Source organism: Narcine bancroftii, chromosome 4 (genome assembly GCF_036971445.1).
Source record: "Narcine bancroftii isolate sNarBan1 chromosome 4, sNarBan1.hap1, whole genome shotgun sequence".
NCBI lineage: Eukaryota > Metazoa > Chordata > Chondrichthyes > Torpediniformes > Narcinidae > Narcine > Narcine bancroftii.
This window is the reverse complement of record NC_091472.1, coordinates 102,714,845-102,730,340: the sequence shown is the minus strand read 5'-3', so window position 1 is coordinate 102,730,340 and position 15,496 is coordinate 102,714,845. Positions and strand designations below refer to the sequence as shown.

Below are 15,496 nucleotides of genomic sequence, written 5' to 3'. Positions count from 1 at the left end.
AACTGATCTTAGGTTGGTGGTGCACCAGGAAATGGTGCTGAAGAAGCCTTGTCAAGTTGTGGTTGTGGATTTGCAGATGCAACCATAGTGGAAGGAAGGAATGTTTAAACACCAAACAAATGGGTTGCATTTTCCTGAATGGTGTTAAGTCAAATTAGTATTGGAGCTGCACTCTTTATTCCAAGGTAAATGAATGGTACTCCAAGATAAATGAAAGGCATTCCATCACACTCCAGACCTGTATCCTATAAATACAGGAAAAGCTTCAGGAAGTTGGGGGAAAATTTCAATGAAGAATGTCACGTTTCTGACAAGCCTTTGTGGCTTGTACAATAAAATATCTAGCCAAAGAGAGTTTCTGGAATGTTGATGATTGGGATGCAGGTAATTGTAATGTAGTTGAACATAGATGGGAAGGCTCGATTTTCTGGTTGGTAACCTGTTTCTGGGAGCCAGGAAACATGTCCAGATTTTGTGAAGGTATGATGGGGTGAGGCTTCTAAAAGGCCTCAAGGCGCTGAACGCTTCCTAATGCTTTGTGGATTTGGGACTGGTGTTGAGGATGTACAATTTGGATATGAACCTAGAGCTTGGGCTCACCACTGAAGAGGATGCATAGTTATAGAGGTATCAGAAGCACAGGCATCTGATGAGACGGCGAGATTCACAACCATTCGATTTAGACATGCTCATTGTTTGTCACCTGCATATTACAAATGATCTGAGGAACTGAACAATGTGCTTTTATCATTGAGAACCTCCACTTCACACATTAAGGAAGATCAGTGATAGAACAGTTAAAAAAAGATGGCTCAGCCTAAGCCACTACTCTGTAGATTAAAAATAACATTCCAGCTCAAAAATATTTACAGGTTCTTGAGGTTCAGACAGGAAAGCTTGGAAATATTCTACAGGGCAGACAGTATTTATGGAGAAAGATCCAATTTCACATTGAACATTAGAAATAGGGGAAAAAATGAAATAGATTTTATGTTTCAGAGAAATGGCAAAGGGGCAGAGAGATCAAAAGGTAAGGCCTACAAATTTCTGGCATCTACACTAATTTCCTTCTGGATTACTTGAGGGTGGGAGAGAATCATCTCATGGAGGCACGGTTCACACAATGCCTTTCCAGCACTAACAATTGGGACCAGACTGGGTTTTGAATCTCACGCTATCTGCATGGGTTTTCTCCAGGGAGTCCAGTTTCCTCCCACTGTTCAAAACGTGCAGGCTAATGGGTGTAAATTGGGTGGGATGGACTCATAGGCTGAAATGGCCTGTTATCATGCCGTATGTCTAAATCTTTAAAAAATTAAAAATGGAGCAGCAGAATTACCCTTGCTAATTATCTGAACTTACCTTCAGGGGTTGATGATGATACCCATCTAGAAAAGTTGAATTGCCTGGCGAAAAAAAAAACAAAATTGTAATTATTCCACTACAAAGGATAAATGAAACAGAAATATGTTTGTCAACAATAAAATTACTCTCAGAAAATAGTGAGAACTTTTAAAAAAGAATCACACTTCACTAAGAATGCAATTTTTTTTCTTTTCAAAAGAAAAGTGGAGGTTCTCCCTGATAATTATCCATATAAAAGTTATTAATCTAGCAAAGCATATAATTAAGTGCACAATATGACAAATTTAAAGTTTCATCCCAATTTTTAAATATGATTGTTAAAATGATTATACATAAAAATTAGTTAATTTTTTTTTAAAGTCAAAAGCAATTACAGGACCAAGTCTTCTTTCTTCTCTTTTCTTCTTTGGCTTGGCTTCGCGGACGAAGATTTATGGAGGGGGTAAAAAAGTCCACGTCAGCTGCAGGCTCGTTTGTGGCTGACCAGTCCGATGCGGGACAGGCAGACACGATTGCAGCGGTTGCAAGGGAAAATTGGTTGGTTGGGGTTGGGTGTTGGGTTTTTCCTCCTTTGCCTTTTGTCAGTGAGGTGGGCTCTGCGGTCTTCTTCAAAGGAGGCTGCTGCCCGCCAAACTGTGAGGCGCCAAGATGCACGGTTTGAGGCGTTATCAGCCCACTGGCGGTGGTCAATGTGGCAGGCACCAAGAGATTTCTTTAGGCAGTCCTTGTACCTTTTCTTTGGTGCACCTCTGTCACGGTGGCCAGTGGAGAGCTCGCCATATAATACGATCTTGGGAAGGCGATGGTCCTCCATTCTGGAGACGTGACCCATCCAGCGCAGCTGGATCTTCAGCAGCGTGGACTCGATGCTGTCGACCTCTGCCATCTCGAGTACCTCGACGTTAGGGGTGTGAGCGCTCCAATGGATGTTGAGGATGGAGCGGAGACAACGCTGGTGGAAGCTTTCTAGGAGCCGTAGGTGGTGCCGGTAGAGGACCCATGATTCGGAGCCGAACAGGAGTGTGGGTATGACAACGGCTCTGTATACGCTTATCTTTGTGAGGTTTTTCAGTTGGTTGTTTTTCCAGACTCTTTTGTGTAGTCTTCCAAAGGCGCTATTTGCCTTGGCGAGTCTGTTGTCTATCTCAAGTAATGCAACACTAACTACATCCTCTCAAGAACCAATCCATTTGGCTAAATAACTTGCACTTATTCCCCTTGTCTCGATGAAAGGCAAATTACCGCAGTATATTAATTCCTCTATTCAAATAATTAATTTCATTTCAAATGACAATGTCTCCTTTTCCAGGTAGTTTAGCTTAAGATACACATGTGCTATCTCTATGCATTCCTGTTAAGACCATTGCTTTGTCACACAATAAAATAATTCCTTGTTATATTGCATCCAAATGCTTTTTGTTTAAAAAAAAAAGTATTTTGTGATCTAAGTGCATAATTTGGTTTAACAATTTGGTGAAAACTAAAATCCGCTAGTCTTATAATTGACATCAAGAGTCATGGGGATGTTGTGGCAATGAAGATGACATAACTTAGATTGGTGTTAATCCAGCATTACATCAATTGAAAGATTTGTACACGAAATTTGACGTTCCAACTTCCTCCCTTACGAAAAGAGGATTTTGATTTTGATGGTTTTCTTCTTTATCTTCCTCATACAATTTTGACGACAGAAGAATATTTTTCTAAACACAATGTTTATTTTTGGTTTTAAAAAACGAATTACACAATAATTCACTCTCGTATTGTGGGACTTCTATTGTTTGTTTCAAAACACAGTGACAAACCAATAACACTTGCGGCTGACCTCAAAAGAAACCTTCCACAAAGATCCTGCACTCTCTGTGACAAAAACATTCCATTTAATGATGACTAGGACATGCTCTGGATTTCTGCCATCCAATCGCTGTGAAGTCATCATCCTCACAGAGCAGACAATCAAAACAAAATAATAAAAACACTTGACAGGTTACACAGTAACTGTGCAGAGAAACAGAGTTAATGTTTCAGTCAAAGACCACAGAGCAATGTGATCCCTCGTCCATTCCTCCCTTTTCACCAATCACTCTTGGCACCTACCTGTGACTGCAAGAAATGCTACACTTGCAGCACCGCCTCCCTCAACACCAAATAGTCCTTCAAAGAGAAATAACACTTCACGAGTGAATCTGCAGGGTTTATCTAGGGCATCCGGTGGCCTCATTATTGCTTCCTCTACATCTGAGAGAATGGAAGCAGACTAAGAGATTGCTTCATTGAGCATCTTCGCTCTTCTGCTGCAATAATGAGGATCTCCCGGTGGCAACCCATTTCAATTTTCCTTCAATTCCTCGCCCCTTTCCTATGCCAATGTGTTTGTCCAAGGTCTCATGCACTGCTAGACCGAGACTACCTGCAAATTGGAAGAACAGCACCTTATTCTGGCTGGGCACTCTTCAACCAGCTCGCAATCAGACATGACATCTCTAGTTTCTGTTAGTCCAACCCCCAATGTCCTTTCCTCCATTCAAAGAGGCAGTCCCCTCTGCTGATCAATTCTCACCTTTGCTCCTCCTATCCGTGTCCAATTATGGTTTTTTCCCTATTGTCTCTGCTCCTTCCCCTGCCCTTTCTTCCCTCCTCCCCCAGCCTTTTATTCAGACGCCTGTCTGCTTTTTGATTATACCTTGAAGAAGGGCTCAGTCCCGAAACGTTGGTTATATTTATTTACCTCCCATGGATGCTGTGAAACCTGTTGAGTTCTTCCAGAAATTTTGTGTTTTTACTACAATCATAACATTGGCAGATTTTCATGTTTCACTTGACCAAAAAAATTATCTCTCCTCTTTCTCTGATTTCTACTTGACTAACTGAATGTTTCCAGCATTTTACTTCAGGATCTTCCAGCATCTGCAGATTTTTTTAAAAAACTTCACAAGAAGCTGGTGACAGTGAAGTATTCTTTAATTCACATTTTATGCATTATTAGATCACGCAATAAAGAGTGAAAACATTTGCAAGTAAGATGGAAAATTATACCTTAAAAAGTTTTGAAAATCTTTTTATTTGAAATAAGTGTGTGAAAAATTTGCAGCAGACATAACACAAAGTAATTGTTGTACAGTAATTCTGCCTTAGCATTCCATTAAAAAATATCACTGCCAGATTTTCATGGCATGTGGGACATCAGTAAATAACTAATTGAGGCCAAGTAATTTTCTTTGACTCAGTAAAGGGTTGACTTAGTGACAGCAACTTTGGGATTTAGTACTACAGTGCATGATGTGGATGGAGAAGCTGAAGGTGCTATCAACTTCAGCATAATTACAACTTTTTTTTTGCTATTAGCACTTTAAAATTTAAACCAAAACCTCTTCAGAATTAAGGAAGGAAAAACAGATTCAGAATGACAAGCTGTCAATGCCGTTGTTCAGCGCTGCGGTAATAAGACAATTTTCATGTGATAATAGTTTTAATCCTGTGTAATATTCTTCAGTTATTTGAACAGGTAGAGTAGCCAGTCCAGCGAATTTTAGTCAGGTGCCAGAACAGATTGTTAGGCAGAACACAGTGACAAAATAGAGTTCATTTGGTGGCTTCACCAAATTTCATATCCTTCAGAGATGATGGATGTGGCATGGATTCAATATCATCTGCAAGATAGCACTTTGAGCAACCAACTGCATCTTTAAATTTGCACTGATACCTCTGCAGTGGGATTTATTTCCATCAGCCTCTGCGTCCAGGGAGGCAGTCTACACAGGCAAGATTCAACTCTTCCTCCATTACACTGAACCTGGATCTTAGATGAGCTTGTCAACTTCATCCACTTTGCTGCTAACGTTCACCAAGACCTCAAATTCACTTGGTCCATCTCTCTCAATTCTCTCCCCTTGCTCAATCTATCTGTCTCCATTTCAGGAGACAAAAAACACTCTAAACCCATCAACTCTCAATTACCTCAACGACCCTCTTCCCACCCTGTCCATATAAGGATTCTATTCTTTTCACTCAATTCCTCCGTCTCCGCTGCATTTGCCTCCAGGATGAAGCCTTGCATTTCTGAACATCCAAGATATCCTCCTCCGTAAAACATGGCTTCCCCTCTGCTGCCATTAACTTATCTCTTACTCGCATCTTTTCTATTTCACACACATCTGTCCTGACTCCCTCTGCAATGAGATGCATTTAGGACACGGTTGCCCTTGCCCCACCAGCTTCCGCAAATTTCACAAGCTCTAATGTGATCCCACTGCCAGACACATCTTTATCTCCCCTCCCCACTTTTTGTATGGATTGTTATCTCTACAACGCTCTCATTCACTTACCCCTTCCAACCCTTGATACGGACCCATAATTGCAAGAAATGCTCCACTTGTACCTTCTCCTTCACCAGTATTCAGGGTCCTAAACAGTACTTCCAAGTGAAGTGATCTCCTATATATTGAAGAGACTGGACTGACTGGCAGATTGTTTTGTTGAAAACTTTTTTTCTGTCCACTGCAACAGGAAGGACAGTGGCCAACCATGTTAATTCCACAACATTGATACAGTGACATGTTTGTCCCTTGCCTCATGCACTGCCAAACTGAGGCTACCCGTGAATTTCATTCTGTCTCAGCAGTCCTCAAGTACATGGCATCAATATAGACTTCTCAAAATGCCGTTAATCCCCTCCTCTAGTCTCTCTCTTTCCCTACCCCTCGAGCTCCCTTCCTCTAGCTCCCCACCCATTCCCTCCCTTTATCTATCAGAGACCCTCCTTTTTTTGCCCTCTCCCCAGAACTTCTGTGAATACAACAAAAATGTGTTTACACACACATCAGGAACCCCCAATATAATTCTTACCAAGTTCCACGTATGTTTTATGAAACATTTCTATTTTGATTAGCTCATTTTCACAGCTGAATATCAAATAACAAAGAATATTGTGGCAGGTGAAAGCCCAAAGATCCAACAAAAGAGTATTAAATAAAAAGTTCTTGAAACATAACTGTGACTAAACCCATGGAACATAATGATAAAAATCGCTTAGAGTTATAAAGGGCAGAAGCACGAGAGAGCATTAATTGATTTTGAAAAAAAAACTTGGGAGTTCAATGCTCCAGGATTGAAGATGCGGGGAGGAGGAATAACAGAACTTTAAAGATTAAAAATCGCAGTTTAAAAAATGTTTTGTAGTTATTGGCAAAATATAAACAGATTCCATGTAGATTCCAGAGGATTCCAGAGAATCCATGCTGCTGAAGATCCAACTGCGCTGGGTAGGTCACGTCTCCAGAATGGAGGACCATCGCCTTCCCAAGATCGTGTTATATGGCAAGCTCTCCACTGGCCACCGTGACAGAGGTGCACCAAAGAAGAGGTACAAGGACTGCTTGAAGAAATCTCTTGGTGCCTGCCACATTGACCACCACCAGTGGGCTGATATCGCCTCAAACCGTGCATCTTGGCGCCTCACAGTTCGGCGGGCAGCAACCTCCTTTGAAGAAGACCGCAGAGCCCACCTCACTGACAAAAGACAAAGGAGGAAAAACCCAACACCCAACCCCAACCAACCAATTTTCCCCTGCAGCCGCTGCAACCGTGTCTGCCTGTCCCGCATCGGACTTGTCAGCCACAAACGAGCCTGCAGCTGACGTGGACTTTTACCCCCTCCATAAATCTTCGTCCGCGAAGCCAAGCCAAAGAAGAAAGAAAGGGATGAGGAAAATGCATTATCAATAACACTGCAAAGTGAAACCATTAAACTAAATTATCATTCAACATGAAACAAAATAGTAAAATGTGGTATATGCAAATACACAAGGAAAGCTGGCATGAGAATGGGGTCACTAAGGGATAAAAATCACAGGCACCAAATGTTGGAAGTATTAATTGGTAAACTTTAATTATCAGGGTGGCAAAGTCAGTATGAGATTAGAAATTATATGCATTTTGAAAAAAACTCTGGATAAAACCCTTGGACCAAACAAATGACATTAGCTCAGATCAAAAGAAACTAGAAATAATAACGGCATGATCAAACATATATAATCATCCATTTGATATAAACCTGATGTGTAAAGTATATATAAATATGTATATATCTGCATCAGTGATAGGGAAAGAAATACCGGAAACACAGTTAGACACTAATTACAATTATGCACGGACTCCTACTTGACCCACCTCGCTTCATTCACTGAAGAAGTAACTGAACATAGACAAAGTTTCAGCTATTGATTTAGATCAGCTAGATGGCCAAAAGGCCTTAAGTTGCCACCGAATGCATTATTGTGTATAACATGTGTATGCTGAGTCAGAGGAAAAGCTTAATAATGGACAATTAACTGACTTCCAGAAAGAGAAAATTGAGAAACGGTTTGTAGTGGGAGACAGAGTTACAAAGATGGAGCCAAGGACAAATTCACCATTTATGGAAACAAACATCAAATTTAACATTTGCAGATATCACAGATTGTTGCAACAGATCCAGACTGCTCTAAATTGTTTTACCTGTGATAAATTGAGGAACTCCAAGTTTCTGGTGCACCAAGTCCTGTTCAATCAGAACTTCCATGTCTGGCTCCCACTTAAATAATTCTTTAAATTTATGTCTCCACCTGATTTTCAAATCTATTTACAGCCTAGCCCTATCTGTAAGATTTCATCTAGTATTGTAAACCAGCAAAATGCCTGAACTTGCCCAAATTTGATTAATCAACCCCAAATTTAATTATTATGCCATTAGTCCCTATGCTATCAACTTCCAAGACCCTAAGCTCTTTAAATCTCTGCAACTTGCTCACCTCGAGCAATTCCTCAAAATCTACTTATTTCAAGAAAGCTTTTGGTCACCTACATTGCCATCTCTCAGTATCAATTTTTGTTTGTTTCAACTCCTCTTGGTACATTTAGGAACATACATTGCTGGTGTAAATATAAAAGGATGATTAAAGCAGAAAGGTTGGTCATTCTCAGGTTGGCAACTTGAAAATTGGTTTTAATCTATAATCGGTAATTTAATGAGGGCATCATCTGCAAAGTATCCCAATTTGCTTACAATGCAAAGCAATTGGGGAAAGTTGAGGACAATGGAAAGTAAAAGCAAAATGATACTGAAAAGCTAAATGAGAGGACAAAATGTTTCCAAATTAAGTAGAAAGTAAATAATATTCATATTTACTTTGATAAGAATCAATAAGCCAAATACTTTCATGCAGATGCAAGGTCACCAACCTAAAACATTAATTCTCCTTCCCTCTCTACAAATGGTGGCTGGGTGACAGGGAATTTCTAACATTTTCCATTTTAATTTCAAATTTTCAACCTGCTGAATTTTACTTCTCCACTGTCTATTTTTATCAAGACTGAGGGCAATGGATTTTTGGATAGGTTTAAGTAAAGGCAAAAGAAAATAGAATAGCCACAATCTGGCTAAACATCAGAAGGTGGGGGTCATCTGGTCAATTCCTGCTCCTATTTATGTTTGTGTATACAGCAAAAGTAAGGCCAGAAACCTTCATTAGGCTGCGTGTTATTTTACAAGCATATATTAAGTTTCTCTGCTGGGTAACTGAGCGGTATTAAATACATGATAATGACAGTTCGTTGTTACATACAGAAAAGTACAATGTACAGATGCACCGAAACTCCATACTTGCTATTGCCACACATACACAAAATATACCAACGATGACATTATAAATCCAAGTCAGTTTATTGTCATCTGATTCCACAAGTACAACCTGACCAAAGAGCCTTCTCCAGTCCTCAATGCAAATAAGACTCACAACCAGACATAACGCACATACATACAGACAAACAATACATATGCAGGACAAACATCCATGCATACAAATAAATATTGTTTTGTAAGTATCGGATGTTAGTGTGAGCAGTTCCTTTGGTGGTCAGCATTCTCACTGCCCATGGGAAGTAGCTGTTCCTCAGCCTGGTGGTGCTGGCCTGATACTTCTGTATCTCTTTCCCAATGAGAGCAGCTAAAAGATGCTGAATGCAGGGTAGAAGGGGTCCCCTCAATGATTTTGCACGCTCTCAACAGACAATGATCCTGGTAGATGACATCGATAGGTGGGTGAGGGGAAGGAGAGGGAGGGAGGGAGACACCAGTGATCCTCAGCTGCTTTTATTGTCTGAGGGATTGACCTCCGATCCATTTCTCTTCAGCAACCATACCATATTGTGAAGGAACCAACCAGGACACTCTCAATAAGGCTCCTGTAGAAGGTTGATGTGATGGTGGCTGGTAGCCTTGCCTGCTTCAGTCTTCTCAGGAAATACAGTCACTGTTGCACCTTCCTGACATGATAGGTCACTAGTTAAGTGAACCCCAAGGGAGATGTTGTTATGTCCATGATAGGTCACTAGTTAAGTGAACTCTAAGGAACTTTGTGATCTCCACTACAAAGTTGATATGCAGAGGAGGGTGGTCGTTCCTTGTTCTCCTGAAGTCCACGATCATCTCCTTCATCTGTGTACGTTTCCACTGACAATAGGTATGCTGTTTTGGACGTTTGTGGGGAAGATCTACCAGGGACAAGTTGAGGCAGTCAAGTCTCCAGCACAAAGGCTGGCACCTCAGTTCAGAAGGGAAGGGCTGAGAAGAGGAGAGCATTAGTAATAGGAGACTCATTGGTTAGGAGGGCAGACAGGAAGTTTGTTGGAATGTCTCAAGACTCCCGGTTGGTTTGTTGCCTCCCATGTGCAAGGATCAGGTATGTCTCCGATCACAGGATTATGGAAAGGAAAGGGGAGCAGCCGGATATTGTGGTCCACGTGGGGACTAATGACATAGATAGGAGTAGAGATGAGGTCCTCAAGAGGGAATTTAAGGAGATAGGTAGGAAGTTAAAAGCCAGGACCTTAAGGGTGGTAATCTCAGGATTGCTGCCTGTGCTACGTGCTAGACAGGGTACTAATAGAAAGTTCTGGGTGATGAAGAGTTGGTCTGGGCTTCAGATTTCTAGATCATTGTGATCACTTCTGGGGAAGGTCTGACCTCTATAAAAGATGGGCTGCACCTGATCTGGAAGGGGACAAATATCCTGGCAGGAGGGTTTGCTAGAGCTGTTGGGGAGGGTTTTAACTAGTTAGGTAGGGGGGTGGGAAGCATATCGTGAATGCAGAGACTAGGGTAGTAGGACAAAAGCAGGATGCATCGAGCCCTCTGTTGAGGAAAGACAAGAAGGGGGAAAATCATAAATGCAACCAGTCAGAAAGGTTCCAATTTGTCCATTTCAACGCTAGGAGTATAAGGAATAAAGGGGATGAACTTAGAGCTTGGATCAGTACATGGAACTATGATGTTGTAGCCATTACTGAAACCTGGCTGGAGGAAGGACAGGATTGGATGATGCAGATACCAGGGTATAGCTGTTTAAAAAAAAAAGGAGAGAAGAGGAGGAGTGGCATTGTTGCTTAAGGATAGTATCACAGCTGTACAAAAGGAGGACACTGAGGCAGGTGAGACCACTGAGTCAGTATGGGTGGAAATCAGAAATAGGAACGGAACAATCCCTGGCTGGAAGTAGTCTATAAACCCCCAAATAGTCCACCGGACACTGAGGAACAGATAAGCAGGCAGATTTTAGATTGGTGCAGGAAATACAGGATTGTAGTCATGGGAGGTTTTAACTTCCCTAATATTGACTGGGATCTCCTGTCTGCAAAGGGGAAAGATGGGGCTGAATTTGTTAGGCATGTTCAAGGATTCTTGACACAGTAACTAGACAGGCCAACGAGAGGAGAGGCCATACTGGATCTGGTGCTGGGTGATGAACCGGGTCAAGTGGTAGATCTCTTGGTGGGGGAGCACTTTGGTGAAAGTGATCACAACTTCTTTAGCTTCAGTATAGCTATAGAAAAAGACAAACTCAGGCTAAATAGGAGAGTGATTAACTGGGGAAGAAATAATTATGAAAGGATTAGGCAGGAACTTGGGAATATTAATCGGAAAGAGATGTTCAAGGGGGAGAGCACAGAAGTAATGTAGAGGAAGTTAAGGGACCAATTGAGCTGGGTCCAGGGCAAGTTTGTCCCACTAGGACAAGGAAAAAAGGGAATGTGGATGACAAAAGAGGTAAGGCGACTTGGAGAGGAAGAAGCAAGCCTATGTTAGATATAGGAAGCAGGGAACAGATAGGGCTCATGAGAAATGTATAGAAGCCAGGAAGGAGTTTAAGAAGGAAATCAGGAGAACTCGAAGGGGGTATGAAAAGGCCTTGGCAGGTAGGATTAAGGATAACCCAAGAAGCAAAGGAGGTAGGGGAGGACCTGAATCAATACTTTGCATCAGTATTTATAATAGAAAAGGACCTTGAGCATGATGAAATCAATATAGAGCAGGACTGTGTGCTGGACAATGTGGTGATTATGGAAGAGGAAGTGTTAGATCATTTACATAACATCAAGATTGATAAATCCCTGAGGGAGGTAAGAGAAGAAATTATTGCAAGAGAATTGGAAAATTGCAAATGTAGTCCTTTTGTTTAAAAAAAAGTAATAAGGAGAATCCTGGGAATTATAGACCTGTGAGTTTCACGTTAGGGGTGTGTAACTATTGGAAAGGATTGGAGAGGTATTATTTATTCAAGAATAGTCAGCATGGCTTTGTAAAGGGAAGGTGGTGCCTCATGAGGCTAATTGAGTTTTTGAGGAAGTGACAAAAGAAATTGATGAGGGTAGGGCAGTAGGTGTGGTCTATATGGATTTCAGTAAGGCATTTGATAAGGTCCCCCACTGAAGATTCATCCAGAAGGTCAAGAGGCATGGGATCAGTGCAACTTTTGGCTTGCAGGAAAAAGACAGAGAGTAGTAGTGGTGGAAGGGAGGTACTCTGCATGGAGGGCAGTGACTAGTGGAGTGCCACAGGGATCAGTTCTCAGTCTCTTGCTCTTCCTGATTTTTATAAATGATCTGGGTGATGATACAGAGGTTGGGTGAGTATGTTTGCAGATGACACCAAGATTGAAAGAATTGTAGATGGAGCTGAAGGTTGCAAAAGGACACAGACGGAATGCAGTGTTGGGTAGAAAAATGGCAAATGGAGTTGAATCCAAACAAGTGTGAGGTGATGCATTTTGGCAGGACAAATCAAAAGCTGAGTACAGGGTTAATGGTCAGTTAATTAAGAGCATGGATGAACAGAGGGATCTTGGGGTTCATCTCCATATATCCCTCAAGGTAGTTGCTCAGGCTGAAAAAATGGTTAAAAAAGCCTATGGGATTCTAGGCTTCATTAATAAGGGGATTGTGTATAAGAGTAGAGAAGTCACGTTGTAGGTTTACAAGTCTCTTGTGAGACCACATTTGGAGTATTGTTTCCAGTTCTGGTCGCTTCATTATAGGAAGGATTTGGAGGCTATGGAAAGGGTGAAGAGGAGATTTACCGGGATATTGTCTGGACTGGAGGGCATGTCTTATGAGGAAAGGTTGGCAAAGCTGGGACTTTTCTCTTTGGAATGTCGAAGGATGAGAGGGGACTTGATCGGGTCTACAAAATAATGAGAGGCATAGATAGGTTGGACAGCCAATACCTGTTTCCTAGGGTGGAAATAACAACCACTAGAGGACACATGTATAAGATTAAGGGAGGGAACTATAGAGGAGACAGCAGGGGTTCGTTTTTTTTTAAAAAGAGAGTTGTTGAGGCCTGGAATGCCATGCCAAGAGTGGTGATAGAGGCTGAAACATTAGGGGTCTTTAAAAGACTATTAGATAGGCACATGGATAAAAGGAAAGTAGAGGGTTATAGGGTATGGAGGGTTTAGCACTTTTATATGGTTTGGCACACCATGGAAGGTCAAAGGTCCTGCACAATGCTGAAAAGTTTTAATGTCTTGTCCCTGTTGAGACTTGGGTTGTTACTCTCATTCATATCACAAGATTTTTGAACTCTTCTCTGTAGTGCGACTCATCGTTGTTGCTGGTGAGGCCAACTATTGTTGTGTCGTCTGCAATTAGAGCTAGATCTGGACCTAAGGTCCACCAGTGCTTAGCATTACAGTGCACGACGTCCTGCTACTGACCCAGACAGATTGTGGTCTTCCCATTGCAAAGTCCAGAATCCAGTTACAGAGAGGGATATTGAGCCACAGTAAAGACAGCATCTCCACCAGCCTCTGGGAAATGATCGTATTAAACACTGAGCTGAACAACAGCCTGATGTTTGAGGCAATGCTTTCCAGGTGAGTCAGGATGGAGTGAAGGGACAAGGCTACAGCATCATGTGTGGAATAGTTTCTTCTATAGACAAAATGAAATTGGACAGTAAAAGAGTTAATACACTTAAATAGATAAATAAATATTCACAGTTGCAGTTAGTACAAAAAAACACATTTCAGTCATGTAGCCAGATTTAGTGTGCCAAGTTTCAGAGCATGGGACATTTTGGGATGTTCCAGAGTAATGGGACATTACACATCCCAGAATAATTTATGAAATTAGGGCTATCCCACTGATTTTGGAATATACGAGTCCTGAAGGTAAATAAGTGAGCAATATTAATTGGAGCCTGCAGAAACCAATTGCTCAATTGCTTTGTGCCATGCACTAATACATAAAATGTAAATATGCAAGTTGTCAGCTTTTCCTTGCCATAGCGACACACAAACAGGCATCACTAGAATTGTCCAGCGCCCCCAACAATAACAGAAAGCAAAAGATTCAATTCAGTGACAGTATTCGTAGATTCGCTTCCAGTCCCTCTTGCCCTCAGCATCCCCGTGAATCCCAGTCCCACTACCTAGTTCCCACAAGCCAGTCTCCAGCACCCTATAGTCTGGTGTGGATCCTTCAGTCGACAATCTCCAGCAGCCTGTGAGAGTCCTTCGGGTGTCAGCAGCCTGCAGCTTATGTGGGTCCTTCAGCCAGAGCCCTTCACTGGTCCACTGACATGGTCACCTTCCCTACAGGGTCAGCTCCCAGGTGCGGTGATTGGGGGTGGTGGGGGGGTTGATGTTCTCCTACTCTGATGCTCAGAGCCCGCGTCCCTCATGGCCCACTACCAAGCATAATCATCTTGGGTGTGGACCTCTATAATTTTCAAGATGTTTAAAAAACTATCATCAGCCCCTTTAACAAACTATTTAACATTTAAAGCCTGTATGGGGCCATCAGCATCATGACTAGGCAGAGGATTGCTGTGTCTCTGTGCCATTACTGAAGTTCCAATATTTTTACATTTGTTTCAGTACACAAGAGTGCCAGGGAAACTCAGAAGGTCATAGAGCATTTTGTAACCAATGTTTCTGGCCTGAGACCATTATATGCACAAAAAACAGACAGGTGTCTGAATAAAAAAGTGGGGGAAGGGGGAGAGGACGGAGGAGGGACAAAGGGGCAGAAGTGCAGGCCAACAAGTCAGAGGTAAATACAGGTGGGAGAGTAGATGAGAAAAAATCCTGAGATGTCCACTTGCTTAAAAAAAAGTGGCATCCCCTCAACTACCATCATTTCAGCTTTTACCCGCATCTCCTCTTATTTTCTGCACATCTTCCCTGGACTCCTCCAACCTGAGATGCAATAAGGAGTGGATTCCCCTCGTCGTCACCTGTCACCCCACCAGCCCCTGCATCCAACACAGTATCCTTTGCAATTCCAACCACCTATAACGTGATCCCACTACTAGATATCTTCCCTCTCCTCACTTTCTACAGGAATCACTTCCTCCAAGACTCCCTCGTCCACTCATCGTCTTCAGTACCTACCCTGTAACCGCGAGAAATGCAACTTGCGTCCAAACCTCCTCCCTCTCCATCATTTGGGCCTCAAACAGTTCTTCCAGGTGAAGCGACACTTCACTTGTGAATCAATAGAGACCATCTACTGCATCTGGTGCTCCCAACCTGGCTTCCTCTACATCGAAGACTGGACGCAGGGTGGGAGACCATTTCATTGAGCAACTTCACTCTGTTTGCTGCAATAGCAAGGATGTCCCAGTGGCCAACCACTCCCATAATGATGTCAAACTGAGACCACCCACAAAATGCATATTAGATTCTATCTGGGCATTCTCAGATAGCATTAACATCGACTTCTCCAGTCTGTTAAACCCTCCTCCAAGTCTATCTTTCCTTATCTTTATCTCCAGCTCCCCATCCTTTCCCTTTCCATTCAGAGAAGTACCCCC

The 15,496-nt window shown here is 42.1% G+C and overlaps 1 protein-coding gene across 1 annotated transcript in view; it reads right to left on the bottom strand.

The window, feature by feature from the left end:
* Window positions 1–15,496, bottom strand: part of usta (uronyl 2-sulfotransferase a) — an 85,425-nt gene that overhangs the window by 63,455 nt on the left and 6,474 nt on the right. Inside the window, exon 2 of the mRNA XM_069932257.1 lies at window positions 1,363–1,406. Coding sequence (XP_069788358.1) covers window positions 1,363–1,406 — 44 coding nt within the window. The remainder of the gene's footprint in view (window positions 1–1,362; window positions 1,407–15,496) is intronic.